The sequence below is a fragment of the Diceros bicornis genome, chromosome 28 (assembly GCF_020826845.1).
Source record: "Diceros bicornis minor isolate mBicDic1 chromosome 28, mDicBic1.mat.cur, whole genome shotgun sequence".
NCBI lineage: Eukaryota > Metazoa > Chordata > Mammalia > Perissodactyla > Rhinocerotidae > Diceros > Diceros bicornis.
The window spans coordinates 28,108,043-28,120,276 of record NC_080767.1 but is presented as its reverse complement, the minus strand read 5'-3'; the positions used below and the strand labels follow the sequence as shown (position 1 = coordinate 28,120,276).

The 12,234-nt window shown below is 42.1% G+C and overlaps 1 protein-coding gene across 1 annotated transcript in view; it reads left to right on the top strand.

The window, feature by feature from the left end:
* The window catches only part of C5 (complement C5), a 92,056-nt gene that overhangs the window by 65,124 nt on the left and 14,698 nt on the right, over window positions 1-12,234 (top strand). Inside the window, exons 27-33 of the mRNA XM_058524745.1 lie at window positions 904-999; window positions 2,678-2,849; window positions 5,453-5,658; window positions 7,056-7,208; window positions 9,681-9,743; window positions 10,749-10,830; window positions 11,831-11,888. Coding sequence (XP_058380728.1) covers window positions 904-999; window positions 2,678-2,849; window positions 5,453-5,658; window positions 7,056-7,208; window positions 9,681-9,743; window positions 10,749-10,830; window positions 11,831-11,888 — 830 coding nt within the window. The remainder of the gene's footprint in view (window positions 1-903; window positions 1,000-2,677; window positions 2,850-5,452; window positions 5,659-7,055; window positions 7,209-9,680; window positions 9,744-10,748; window positions 10,831-11,830; window positions 11,889-12,234) is intronic.

The window sequence follows — 12,234 nt, the reverse complement described above, 5'->3', positions numbered from 1 at the left end:
TCGGGGAGGAAGAGTGGGAAGGATGGACCAGAGAGTATCCTTGCCACAAAGGACCTCACACACTGGTAGGAAAAGTGAGGTAAAAATACTAGCAACTCTAATCAAGATATAAATGTGTGGGTTCACTCATTTATCGAATAAATATTAATTGAATGTGTACTAAGTGCTACATGGTAGGGACACAACAGTGAACTAAACAGATGTGTTCACTGAGGCCACAGAGCTTACAATTTAGCAGAGAAGTCAGACATTGAGGAAGTAATTTCAAGTGTGTGATGCATGTTAAGAAAAGATAAATATAATTTCATTGAAAGCAGGGGACCTAACCTAGACTGGGGGAGTGGAAACAATGAGTTGACCAGGCTCCTGGGAGGCAGGTAGGAGAGGGGCAGGTAGAGTGTTCCAAGTGGAGCCACAGCATGCCTGGCATTGTGAAGTGGAGAGAGAGGGTGGTTCCTTCAAACAATGGGGCCAAGAGAGCTAGAGTGTGAGTGGCATGAAAAAGAGCTGGAGAGGTAACCAACCAGAGGGCACTTCATGGAAGGTCTTCTAAGCATCACACTAGAAGGCGGTTGCCCTACAAGGGAAAAATATGGGAGAACAGAGGTCGCATAGTGCTTCATAGAGGAGGTGGCATTTTAACAGGGTCTTGACAGAGGGGGAGAATTTGAATGTGGTGCAGAGGTGTGAAGTGGAGCTTCAGGATGGGGAGGTGAGGGAGAGAAGGGCACCTGAAGACACCCAAGTAAGAAAGACACAGAGTTTATTGAGAAATGGCAAGCAGTCCAAGTGGAAGGCATGAAGGGAGAGAGGGAGATTAGGCTCAAAACAGAGATTAGAACCAGGTCATTTCACTTTAGAGACACCATTTCACTCTCCTTTTTAAACATTGCTTATTTTTAGGGTACTTTGCCTAGTGAAGCCCGAGAGAACACCCTATATCTTACAGCCTTTACTGTGATTGGAATTAGAAAGGCTCTGGGTATATGCCCCCTGATGGTAAGTAAGAGTTTTCTTTCTCCAACACCCATCATCTATTTCTGTACCATATACTGGGGAGGCCACCTTGAAAATAACTTTAACTCCAGAATCAAAGGATTTCAGGATTATGATAGATGTTAGAGACCATCTAGTCAAACCTACTGATTGACAGTTGAGAAAACAGGCCTGCAAGTAATCTGAATTCAATTGCCCAGTGTCACAGGCTACTAAATTGTAGAGCTGGGACTAGAACAGATAACTTCTGACTGTGATGAGAGAATAATCCGGTGTCCCCAGTTTCCTTCCCTCATCTCTGCTAAGTCTTAGGATGTGTATATGACGGTTAATCTGTAGTAAGGTACTCTATATCATGGAACTACTGTGATGTAGTGATGGCATGTTTGTTCTTTCGGTTGTGCTGTTTTGTTTGCCCAGAAGCTAAGGGGAGAAAGGAGAGGATTCTCCCAAGTGAATCAACATAGAAGATTCCAAAGGTTAACAGAGATGATTCTCTGCTCTGGGAAGAGACAGATCCCGGAGGTGAGGTTAAATACCACTGCCTACAAATTGGAAGTAGATTAGACATGTCCTTCGTACCAGCATACAGAACCAAGACAGAAAAACCCAAGGCAATTTGTAGGACTTGAACCACAAAATAAAGTAATTTTTTTCATTTGTTTCAAGAGAATCATTATTCATACTTAACAGGACAAAAGAATCAAAGAGGACTGGTTCTCAGGGGCCTAGAGGACCAGTTGGCACCTAGCGGTACATGAGTGGTATATAGATGGAGCTGGAGGAGAAGGCGTCAGGCGAGATGTTGGCAGCATTGCACCAGTCTTTCTCCTAACTCTTATCCAAAATAACTATTTTAGTTGCCTCAGGACAAAGTAATAGAGACTGTTTTCCAAGGAATCCTTAGGATCAAAAAGTACATTGGGAGCTTGTCTCTTTTTCTGCTATTTATGGTTGTTTTGTTGTTGGCTTGATTTTTGTGTTTTTTTTTTTGTGAGGAAGATCAGCCCTGAGCTAACATCCGTGCTAATCCTCCTCTTTTTGCTGAGGAAGACCGGCTCTGAGCTAACATCCATTGCCAATCCTCCTCCTTTTTTTTTCCCCAAAGCCCCAGTAGATAGTTGCATGTCATAGCTGCACATCCTTCTAGCTGCTGTATGTGGGCCGCGGCCTCAGCATGGCCGGAGAAGTGGTGCGTCGGTGCGCACCCGGGATCCGAACCCGGGCCGCCAGTAGCGCAGCGCGTGCACCCAACCGCTAAGCCACGGGGCCGGCCCTATTTATGGTTTTATTTAGCAAAATTCCTTTTGAAAATGTGGATCTGTCTCAGCCATGCCGAGGGGGAATGATGATAGCTGTATCTGTGCTCAGTGCTGCTTCTTCCCCAGGCGAGGTCTGATGTGGGAAACAGAAACTAAAGGGAAAAATCTCTACAGGGGAGGCGAGAATTCAGAGGCAAAAAGCGTAACCTGATTTGGACAACCACATTTCCCTTTCCAAGGTTATGCTCTGCTCCTTCTCCTGGAAGGATTTGCTTCAGTGAGACACCATCCATTTGCATTAGGTCACTTCTCTTTCCACCCTTCACCTTACCTGCCCCAGCCACCTGGGGATAGTTCACATCAGCTGAGAGGTTGATGCTTGACAAGGAAACTGAGGTATCTTCTGCTCTTGTTTCCAGAAAATCAGCACGGCTCTAACTAAAGCTGAAAGCTTTCTGCTGGAGAATACACTCTCGACCAGGAGCACCTTTACACTGGCCATTGCTGCCTATGCTCTATCCCTGGGAGACAGAAGTCACCCACAGTTCCGTTCAATCACCTCAGCCCTGAAGAAGGAAGCCTCGGTTAAAGGTATGATTTGTTCCACATATTTATTTGGCAAGTGTTGATGAAGCATATAGAGTCTGCTAATTCTGGGAAGGGGGTGGTGGCGTGAAAAGTTGAGTAGGACATAACCCTCGCCCTCAAGGGACAAACCATCACAATATAACGTAATAAGTGCTGTTACGCGTTCATTTATTCATTCACTCAGCACATATTTGTTCATTCCTTAATTCAACAAATATGTGTCCATTACCTCCTATGTACCAGGCACTGTTCTAGGCTCTGGGGATAAAGCCACAAACCAAAAAAAAAAAAAAAAATCCAGGTCCTTCCTCATGAAACTTACATTCTAGTTAGGGAGAAACAAGCATGATAAATAAGTAAAACATTGCATATAGTGAATAGGTTGGTGATAACTGATATGAAGAAAATCAAATCAGGGGAGGGAGATAGGGTGAGGTGGTGGGTTGTAATTTTAGATAGGGTGATCAGGCTTAAGCCTCACTGAGAAGATGGTATTTGAGTTGAGACCTGAAGGAGGTGAGGAAGCAAACTGGTGGCTATCTAGAGGGGTGTTCCTGGTGGAGAAAAAAAACGTGCAAATGCCCTGAGGCAAGAGTGTTTCTGATGCCCCAAGAACGGCAAGGAGGTCAGTGTGGTTGGAGAGGAGAAAGATGAGGGGTCGGAAGCAAGTGAAGAAAGCCAGGGAAGGAAGCGGTGAGGGAGTGTCATGAAGGGCCTTGGAGGTCATTACAGGAGCTCTTCAGGACTCCTGAATACAGTTCACAATGTCCAAGCCACCAAAGCAAGCTGGTGAATTGAGGGTGAAATCCAGCCAGTGCTCCACTCCCCTAGACATGCATCCTGGTTTGGCTCTGCTTCCGCCACAGCAAGAGATGCAGTGTCTCAGTCACATCAAGATGCTGTGGGGGCCAGTGGGAGCCCTAGAACTTTAACTTCCACTTCACGTGAAAAGGGAAAGCATTGGAGGATTTTGAGCAGAGGAGTGTATGACCTGGCTTATGTTGTAGCAGGTTGGCTATAAAGGTATGTATTTCATTTTGAAGAATAAAGATGCTGCTTCCTCTAGGTCAAGAGTAAAGAAATAGAAAGAGAGTAGCAGGGGTCATTGGCCAATGTGCCTGTACCAGCACAGGCATGGTTGGGCACATCTGAGGCCTCTCCTGGCTGAAGTTTTGTAAAAGTTTGATAAATCTTAGCTTTATCACATCTACAAAATTTGACTTCTGTCAGCATTTAAAAATTACTGAATCTGGGCGGGCCCCGTGGCTTAGTGGTTAAGTGTGTGCGCTCCGCCACTGGCGGCCGGGCGTGCACCGACGCACCGCTTGTCCGGCCATGCTGAGGCCGTGTCCCACATACAGCAACTAGAAGGATGTGCAACTATGACATACAACTATCTTCTGGGGCTTTGGGGAGAAAAAAAAATAAAAGGGAGGAGGATTGGCAATAGATGTTAGGTCAGGGCTGGTCTTCCTCAGCAAAAAGAGGAGGATTGGCATGGATGTTAGCTCAGGGCTGATCTTCCTCACACACACACAAAAAAATTACTGAATCTTAACATATATCTCAAAACCATTTGTACAATACTTATTCCAACACAAAAGAAATGTCTTGGGTATTGTAGGATATGGACCATAAAATCATAGAATTTAAGAACTAGAAGAGAACTTAGTAATTCAAATAATGTTTGAGCTGGAAATATCTTTAGAAACTAACTTTTCATTCTAAATACAGCAAATCTGAGTCTCTGAGAGTGAAGGAAAATATTTTGTCCAAGGTCATGCAAATAATGTAATTATGAATTATAAACAGATACATCAAAATTTTGACTAATATTCAAAAATGATCTCCAAATATGCTTTACTGTGTTTTTGTTTTTTAAATAATTTGTTCAAAAAAGGATTTGACGTGACAGGTTTAAATTACTAGAACAATAACAAACAAATAAAATTTAGAACCTAATTTATGAAAAGTGCTGCGTATATGAAATTTACTTTAGTGCTTTAAATTGAGAGGAGATAATAAAAGACTGAACTAAGGCTTTGAGTGTGATCTCATCATTTCCAGGATGTAGATTTTTTTCTGTCACAGAGAAAGGTTCTCCAATCTATCTTGTAGCGTCAGTAATAATAACATGCCTTTATATGTGTATGGTGCGTTCTGGTTTATAAAAACATTTACATTTGGTCTCTCACTTGAGTCTCACTGCAGGAAATAAAGTACTATCCACATTTTAGGTATCAGGAAACTGAGTCCCACAGAACTAAAAGAATTTGTCGAAGCTGACGTAGTCAGCTAATAGCAGAGTAGAGACGAGAACCTGGGTGCAGTAATTCCCAGCTTAGTGCACTTTCCACTCTGCTATACTGCTTCTCCCTAGTACGTGTGGACTTTCCATGTTGATCTTTCTCAGTAAAGACAAATAGCACGGTATGAAAGGATCTTGTTTTTTATTGGTCACCTTGAGGAAGTTCTTAAAAAAAGAGTGAGAAACTTCTAGGAACCAGAAGGCCGCCACCGGAAGAAACTTCTAGAAACCTGCTAGAATTGTTGTGTCAAATTCACATTTTTAATCATATTAATCGAAATGATTTGTTGATCTTCAGGTAATCCACCCATTTATCGTTTTTGGAAAGACGATCTTCAACAGAAAGACAGCCCTGCACCTACCACTGGTACGGCGCGTATGGTTGAAACCACAGCCTATGGTTTACTCACCAGTCTGAGCTTGAGTGACATGCGTTATATTAACCCAATCATCAAATGGCTGTCTGAAGAGCAGAGGTACGGAGGCGGCTTTTATTCGACCCAGGTAATATTTCGTTGTCTTGTTTCATCCTCCTGGAGACATTTTTACTGCCTCCTGCACCACACATTCCACACTCGTTCTGGCCTCCATGCTTCTGTCCACCAAACGAGCATACCATAGATATGAATAAACGACTGGAATCAAAGGACCCTTAGAGGTTATCTGCACTGACATCCTTCTCACACAGAGGAGGAAGTGAGCCCCAGGAGGTTCATTCAGGCAGTCAGTGGCAGAGCCAAACTCAGAACTCACGTCTCCTGACTCTAAACCCAGTACTTCCTTTATGATTCTTAATGACCATGAAGGGCTAGTAAGGTTATCAGCAATTATGTCACATCCTATGTAATAAACAGTGGCTGCCATGCAGACAAAAATAAATAAAAAGAGAGGGATTGTTAATATGTTTATCCATCTATCTACCAACGTAAACTCATTTGAGTTTGCATATTTTATAACTATTATGTAGTAGTATAATATACATCTATATTCAAGTTTATCTCAAATGTTAGCATCTGCCCTGTTCCCCGGATGTTTGGACAATGACGGAGTGTGTGAATGTGTATACAAAATGTAGAGCTGGAGGGGTCCTTCAGGGTTACTTTAGTGTTCATCTAATCCAGGGAGGCAAACAAGTTTCATCTTGGGTACCACTATAGGCTTGGCAGGAAAGAGTGCCCTGTTGATCAGCACTGGCTGCCGTGGACATGAGCAGAGGGGGTGGCCACATATTTGACTTCTCTTATCTAGTCACAGTTCCTAATTTTGTAGATGAGGAAGATGAGATCCAGAAAAAATAAAGTTCATCCATTTATTGCTTCAACAAATACTTGTTGAACAGCTACCATGTGTGTACCTACTAAATGTAACAGATGCCAAGAAAGATCTACAACTTGCCGCTGTGAATCTTACATTACGGTGGGGGAGGACAATGATGAACTATACATAAAAGTATTACAAATTGAGATGAATGCTCTAAAGGGCTGAAGGAGAATATTAAAACAGAATAACGGGAAGGAGGAGCTTATTTATGGCCTCGCTGTGGAGATTTAAGCTGAGACCTAAGGAAGAGAAGGAGCTAGTCATGCAAGGAGTGGGAGGCATTCTTCAAAGAGTGACTTGCCTGAGGTCTCACGCTCAAGATATGTGGAGAAACCGGACCTGAGACCACACTTCCTTCCTGTCCCTGCTAACAGCAGCATCCTTACTGGGGAGGGCGAGATCTTCCTTCCACCTCCACACAGGGGCCCTTAACCAGTTTCACTCACTCACCTGGAGTCTCATCTCCAAATGATGCTGCCCCATCCTCCCATTAGAAAGGGTATTTGTAAACAGGGAGTATATAAATAAGCTAGTATATAAATAAGCTAAACTTATTTTTCTGCCTTGCTGATTATCGATAGGATACAATTAATGCCATCGAGGGCCTAACAGAATATTCACTCCTGATTAAACAACTCCACTTGAATATGGATATCAATGTTTCTTACAAGCATAAAGGTGACTTCTACCGTTATAGGATGACAGAGAAGAATTTCCTTGGGAGGCCAATAGAGGTAAATGAAGGATTTTTTATAATATTTTATAACTAGACAGGACCTTTGAAATCATCCGTTCCACCCTTATTTTACAAATGTACCTATCCACTACTGCCACATACAGTGAGTGCCTGCTGTGTCCTAAGAAGGAGTGCCTGCCATGTCTTGAACACTGGGGATTGAAAAGGAAAGCCCAAAGAACCTGCATACTGGGGAGAGACAGTCATTTAAACAGACAGTGAGAATAAGAGCTTGATAGGGACAGGGAAGGACAGAGGGGGGCCTCCTGAGCCAGGCTGAGAGGTGGGAAATGTTTGTCAAATGCATCCAGATAGGCGGGCTAGATCTGGAAGAATCAGAATGAGTTAGCCAGGTGAAGAAAAGGGAGGAACATTCCAGACTTAGAAAACAGCACACACACAGATACAGTGGTAGAGTAAGAGAGAAGACACATTTGGGGGTCTGCCAGTGGTTCCACCCAGCCTGTCACACATGCAGACTGTGGCCAAATTGGAATTGGCCTATAGGTCCCTCAACAACTTGCTCCATCTCCTTTGCTACTACTGGATTTTTTTAAATGAAAACTCTGATGGCCTATGAGAATTTCCCAAAGAAAAGGACACGTTGGAAAAGCTATGTTCTATACCAATAATAGTAGTTGCCAGAATACAGCCTCTAATACATATTTTTCCAATTACCACATTTTAGATTATTTTAAGGTATATATAAATATACAAATAACTGGAAATAGTTCTCACTGTCAATGTAAATAAGGATGAGAAATAATATTTAATATGAAAATTACAATCTAGTGGCCCATAGTAAAAAAGTAAATAGATAGATAAATATGGGTCTGGATAGAGATACAGACATATTTCAACATTTAAAAATTCAGAGATTTCAAATAAAAACCTGATTTTCAAAATCTCTTGAAAAACCAAAAGATCTAACAACAGGGTGCTGGTAGTAGAATGTATTCTTCAAGTTGCTGCAATCCCCATCAGTCACATGACATATGTACATGTACTTACATCCATACCTGCCTTGTGCCTGGGCCTCTGCAGGCCTTTGTGCTTGTGGCCTCTTTTGGCAATGAGAGCCTTTCCCTGGGAGGGTTTATTGTTGCCCAGAGATTCACATTCTGAGCCAGCAGTCTAAGTGGTAATGAGGAGCTCTTGGCCTGAAGAGCATGGTAGGCCCATTTGAGGTAGCTGGAGTTATTCTTCTCTACAGGGGTAATGCTGTAAGGGGCCTCTTGTCATCTTAAAGTAATTTAAACCTCAGCCCACAATGCTGCCTTCATGTGAAACCTGGCCTGTTTTTATCTAGTTTGGAATTCTTACTCCAGCATTTCCTAAAATGTGTTACATGCAAAAATGTTTGGTAGTCAAGTGAGTGTGGGAAACCCTGGTTTAAATGAAGTTAAACAAGTTCTTTCCTACAGGATACCCCTACCTTTACTCTGTATGTGACTAAGTGTGGTGACTTGAGGAAGAATGGGCGATGGGCATCCCACAGTGTACAACATTCCCCAAACTTATCTGTCACTTATTTGTCCGTAGAACCCATTCCTCCTGTAGCATCTTGATGCACTGGCTTTCCAGTAAATGCTGCTGTATTCCATCAGGGAGAACAAGAAAGTTGACCTATTTACCTACGTTTGCTAAAATTTGGAGGAAGGGGTGACAGCTCTTCTCCCACACTGAATCCCATTTGCGCTAGCCTGCTAAGTAAAGGGAAGGGCAGGCTGCAGCCTTGAAGGGAGCAAAGAACCGACTCTTCAGGCCTCTTGCTCAAAATGATCTCTCCCATGCTTCCCACAAATTAGGGAGAATTTTTATGATGGAGTTTCTCTGGAAGGGAGAATTACTTTACTCAGTTCACGTCTTTACCCTCCAGCTAGCTGAGTAAGGAGAAGAGCAGCAGCACCTAAGGATTGGGTAGGCTTGGGTGGGGTTTCAAGAAACAGAGAGCAGTGGGAAGTGGATTTACGACAAGCCATCAGGAGGTGGGAGAGGGGTGCATAGGGGAAGGTGGGAGGGGCAAAGATAGATTGTAGCCATGTCGAGTTATGTTGAAGTCACCTATTCTCGGTGCTAGTGGAAATGATCTCCTTTGACACATAGGATGCTGATACCCAAGTTAGGCACTGAAAAGAATTTATTCAGTTGGCAAAAGGAGGTGAAGATCCAGTTTTACCATAACTATATACAAATGAAAATGTAACCAAAAGTGACCTCTGACATGTTGGTTTTGCTGGCTTACTCAGGAAATCTGAGACATCTTATTTACGTGTAGAAGGGAAAAGGGAAATTTCCAGCATTTTTTAGTGCCCAGCGTGTGCATAGGATCTTCAGTGCCTTATCCATTTACTCTCATAAGAGCTCTGAGAGAGGAAGCTGGTAGGTGTCAGCCCACTCTTTTCATTGCTCTCTCCTCCCTCCCTATTAAATAATAAAAGGAAGCATGGTTTCTCATCTACCTTTCCAGGCGCCTCTCAATGATGACCTCGTTGTCAGTACTGGATATAGCAGTGGCGTGGCTACAGTGCATGTAAGTGTTTCGCTGAGAGCTGACTTGGGAGCAATGCGTCTGCTTGCACTAAGTAACACAAAAGAAAGTTAGACGCTTTGCCACAGAGTTACAGAAATCTGGGCGTGGGTAACCACGACTAAAGTAGAATTCATGTATCTGTCCTCACAATTTCTTTTTGAAAATGGCTATGTTAATCCTTGTATCTTTGTATGTAGACAGTCTGTGTATTTGTGGAAATTTTATATATATATATATAATTTCTATGGTTGTATATGTATATACATACAACATATGTGTGTATACAAACACAAACACGCATATACGCGTTTTCTGTGGTTAGTAACAGTCATGTCTCATTTATCCAGCATCATTGGGGATTGACGTATTATATATAAGAGTTTAAGTTTCTTTTATTTTACCCATTTGGCAGTCGCAAGCTTTTTCTAAGCTGTTTACGTGTGTCCATGCAGTCTTAAGCTACATAGTCTCAGCATAAATTAAGACTCTATTGAAATTTTAATCATGCTGTTAGATTTAGCACATATATTCCTTCAAAGGCTGTTCTGCCATTTCTAGTTGCTCTCAACATACCTACTTCCGCTAGCACCTCTGCCCATCCATACACACCTATAATTTGTAGTTTACCACAGTGGTGTGTGGGCTGGGAGAAAACCACACTTCCTCGTAGCGTTAGAGGGAAAATTAGAGTGTACAGGCTCGAGGACCAGTTAGGAACTTTACCGTAGAGTGGGGTGCTCAGATTTGACTGCATGGGTTTGGACCAAGATTCTGCCTGGCCAGAAGTCGGTTTTTGCTTACTTTGGGCTTCTCAGCTATGTTTTTAATTGTGGAGTTTGCTGAAAGTCCAGCTGCTGGGAAAAATGAGTCTTTGATGTACACCATTTGCACTGGATTATGAAAATGATACTTTAATCATCCCATTTGCAGCAGCAGTACTGCCGTAATAGCTGTTCCACTTTCTCATTTTAAATAGCATCTTCTTGTTTACTTGTCCCAATACAGGTAAGAACTGTAGTTCACAAAACCAGTACCTCTGAGGAAGTTTGCAGCTTTGATTTGAAAATTGAAACCCAGGACATTGAAGGTAAAACAGTATCATTTACACTGTAATTTTGGCAAAGCATAAAGTATGTCAGAGAGCTCCCCTGATTGGGAAAAATGTGCTTGCTCAAAATACAAAATTTCTTGATCAAGTTCTATAGCAGGTTGACATCCAAGTAAACCTTACTGCCATTTATTATAATGAGGTAACTCTTTAATGATAGTTGGAAACTGATATTAAATAACATAATAACTAAGCTAAAGGTATGCACTATTGATCAAGAAATTGTTTTGACTACCTTACTTTTTAAGAGTGTAACTAGTTGTAAAGCCAGAGAAAGGTCTAATTTCGGAACCTTGAATTTCTGTTACTTTTGTGTCAGCATTCCATTCTAGGACCCTGAATTTCTCATCACTCTGTTACCCTTTCTGTATTCCAAGGAGTCTGATAAACACACAGTTCTCTGCGCTCATCTTCAACTCAGTCTCTCCAGCACTTAGGTCTTTTTTTAACGTGCCTTTTTTCTTTTTTCTGCCTGTGGCCTTCACATCGCTCTTCTGGGGGCTTGATTCTCCCCTCCCAGTCCAAAAGCAAGTCCACTTGCACAATCCAGTCCTCCTCTAACCGTGGCCGTGGGGTCAGGGTGTGTGCTGTTCCTCTGCCCTGACAGCTTCCGTTTGTGGCTCGTTCCTACAGGCAACTTTCCGGTACAGCAAATCCAGGCATTAGCTCTTCCTCCCTGTAACCTCCCCCAAACACATCACCAATACATATTTATCTTAAATGACTCTTCCCTTCAATTATAAGTTCTTTGAGAGCAGAAATCTGCTCTAATTATTTAAAGACTTCCTGGTATTGTCAGTAGCCATGAATTTCCATTAAAATCACCAAAAGTGCCAACTTCCAAATCATAAATCATTTTTAAGCATGTTTTGAAGCCTGCTCATTAATGATTCGGTTCTGACAGGTTCCAAAACAGCTAAAAGTGGTTTACTCTCATTTTTGTTTATTTGTTTGCTTGTTTGTTTGTTGCGTGTGCTAGCATCCAGCTACAGAGCCCACGACGACTCGGAATACATGCGCATAGTAGCATGTGCAAGGTAAGCCCATTTCCTCAAAGGGGACTGTAGACATCAAGGTCTCGCTTTTGCCACAGTATTATTTCTTTTCACCTTTTTTAATTTTAACATAGCCAGAAGTTGCAAAATTGTCCACTTTTTAAAATGTAGAACGTAATGCGTATTCCTAAATAGCTATTTACTATACAGAACAGCTTTGCTTTTGCTCATATACATGTATTTCCCCTCCCATTTTTGGCTTTCTTCTAATTCAAACACTATAATATTTTTTTTTCTGTCTTTCAGAAAGGTAGAGATGTGATGTATTAGGAAAAGAAAAAGAAAAATATTCTCTCATAAGCAGCTTTTACCCTCTTACTTAGAAAAA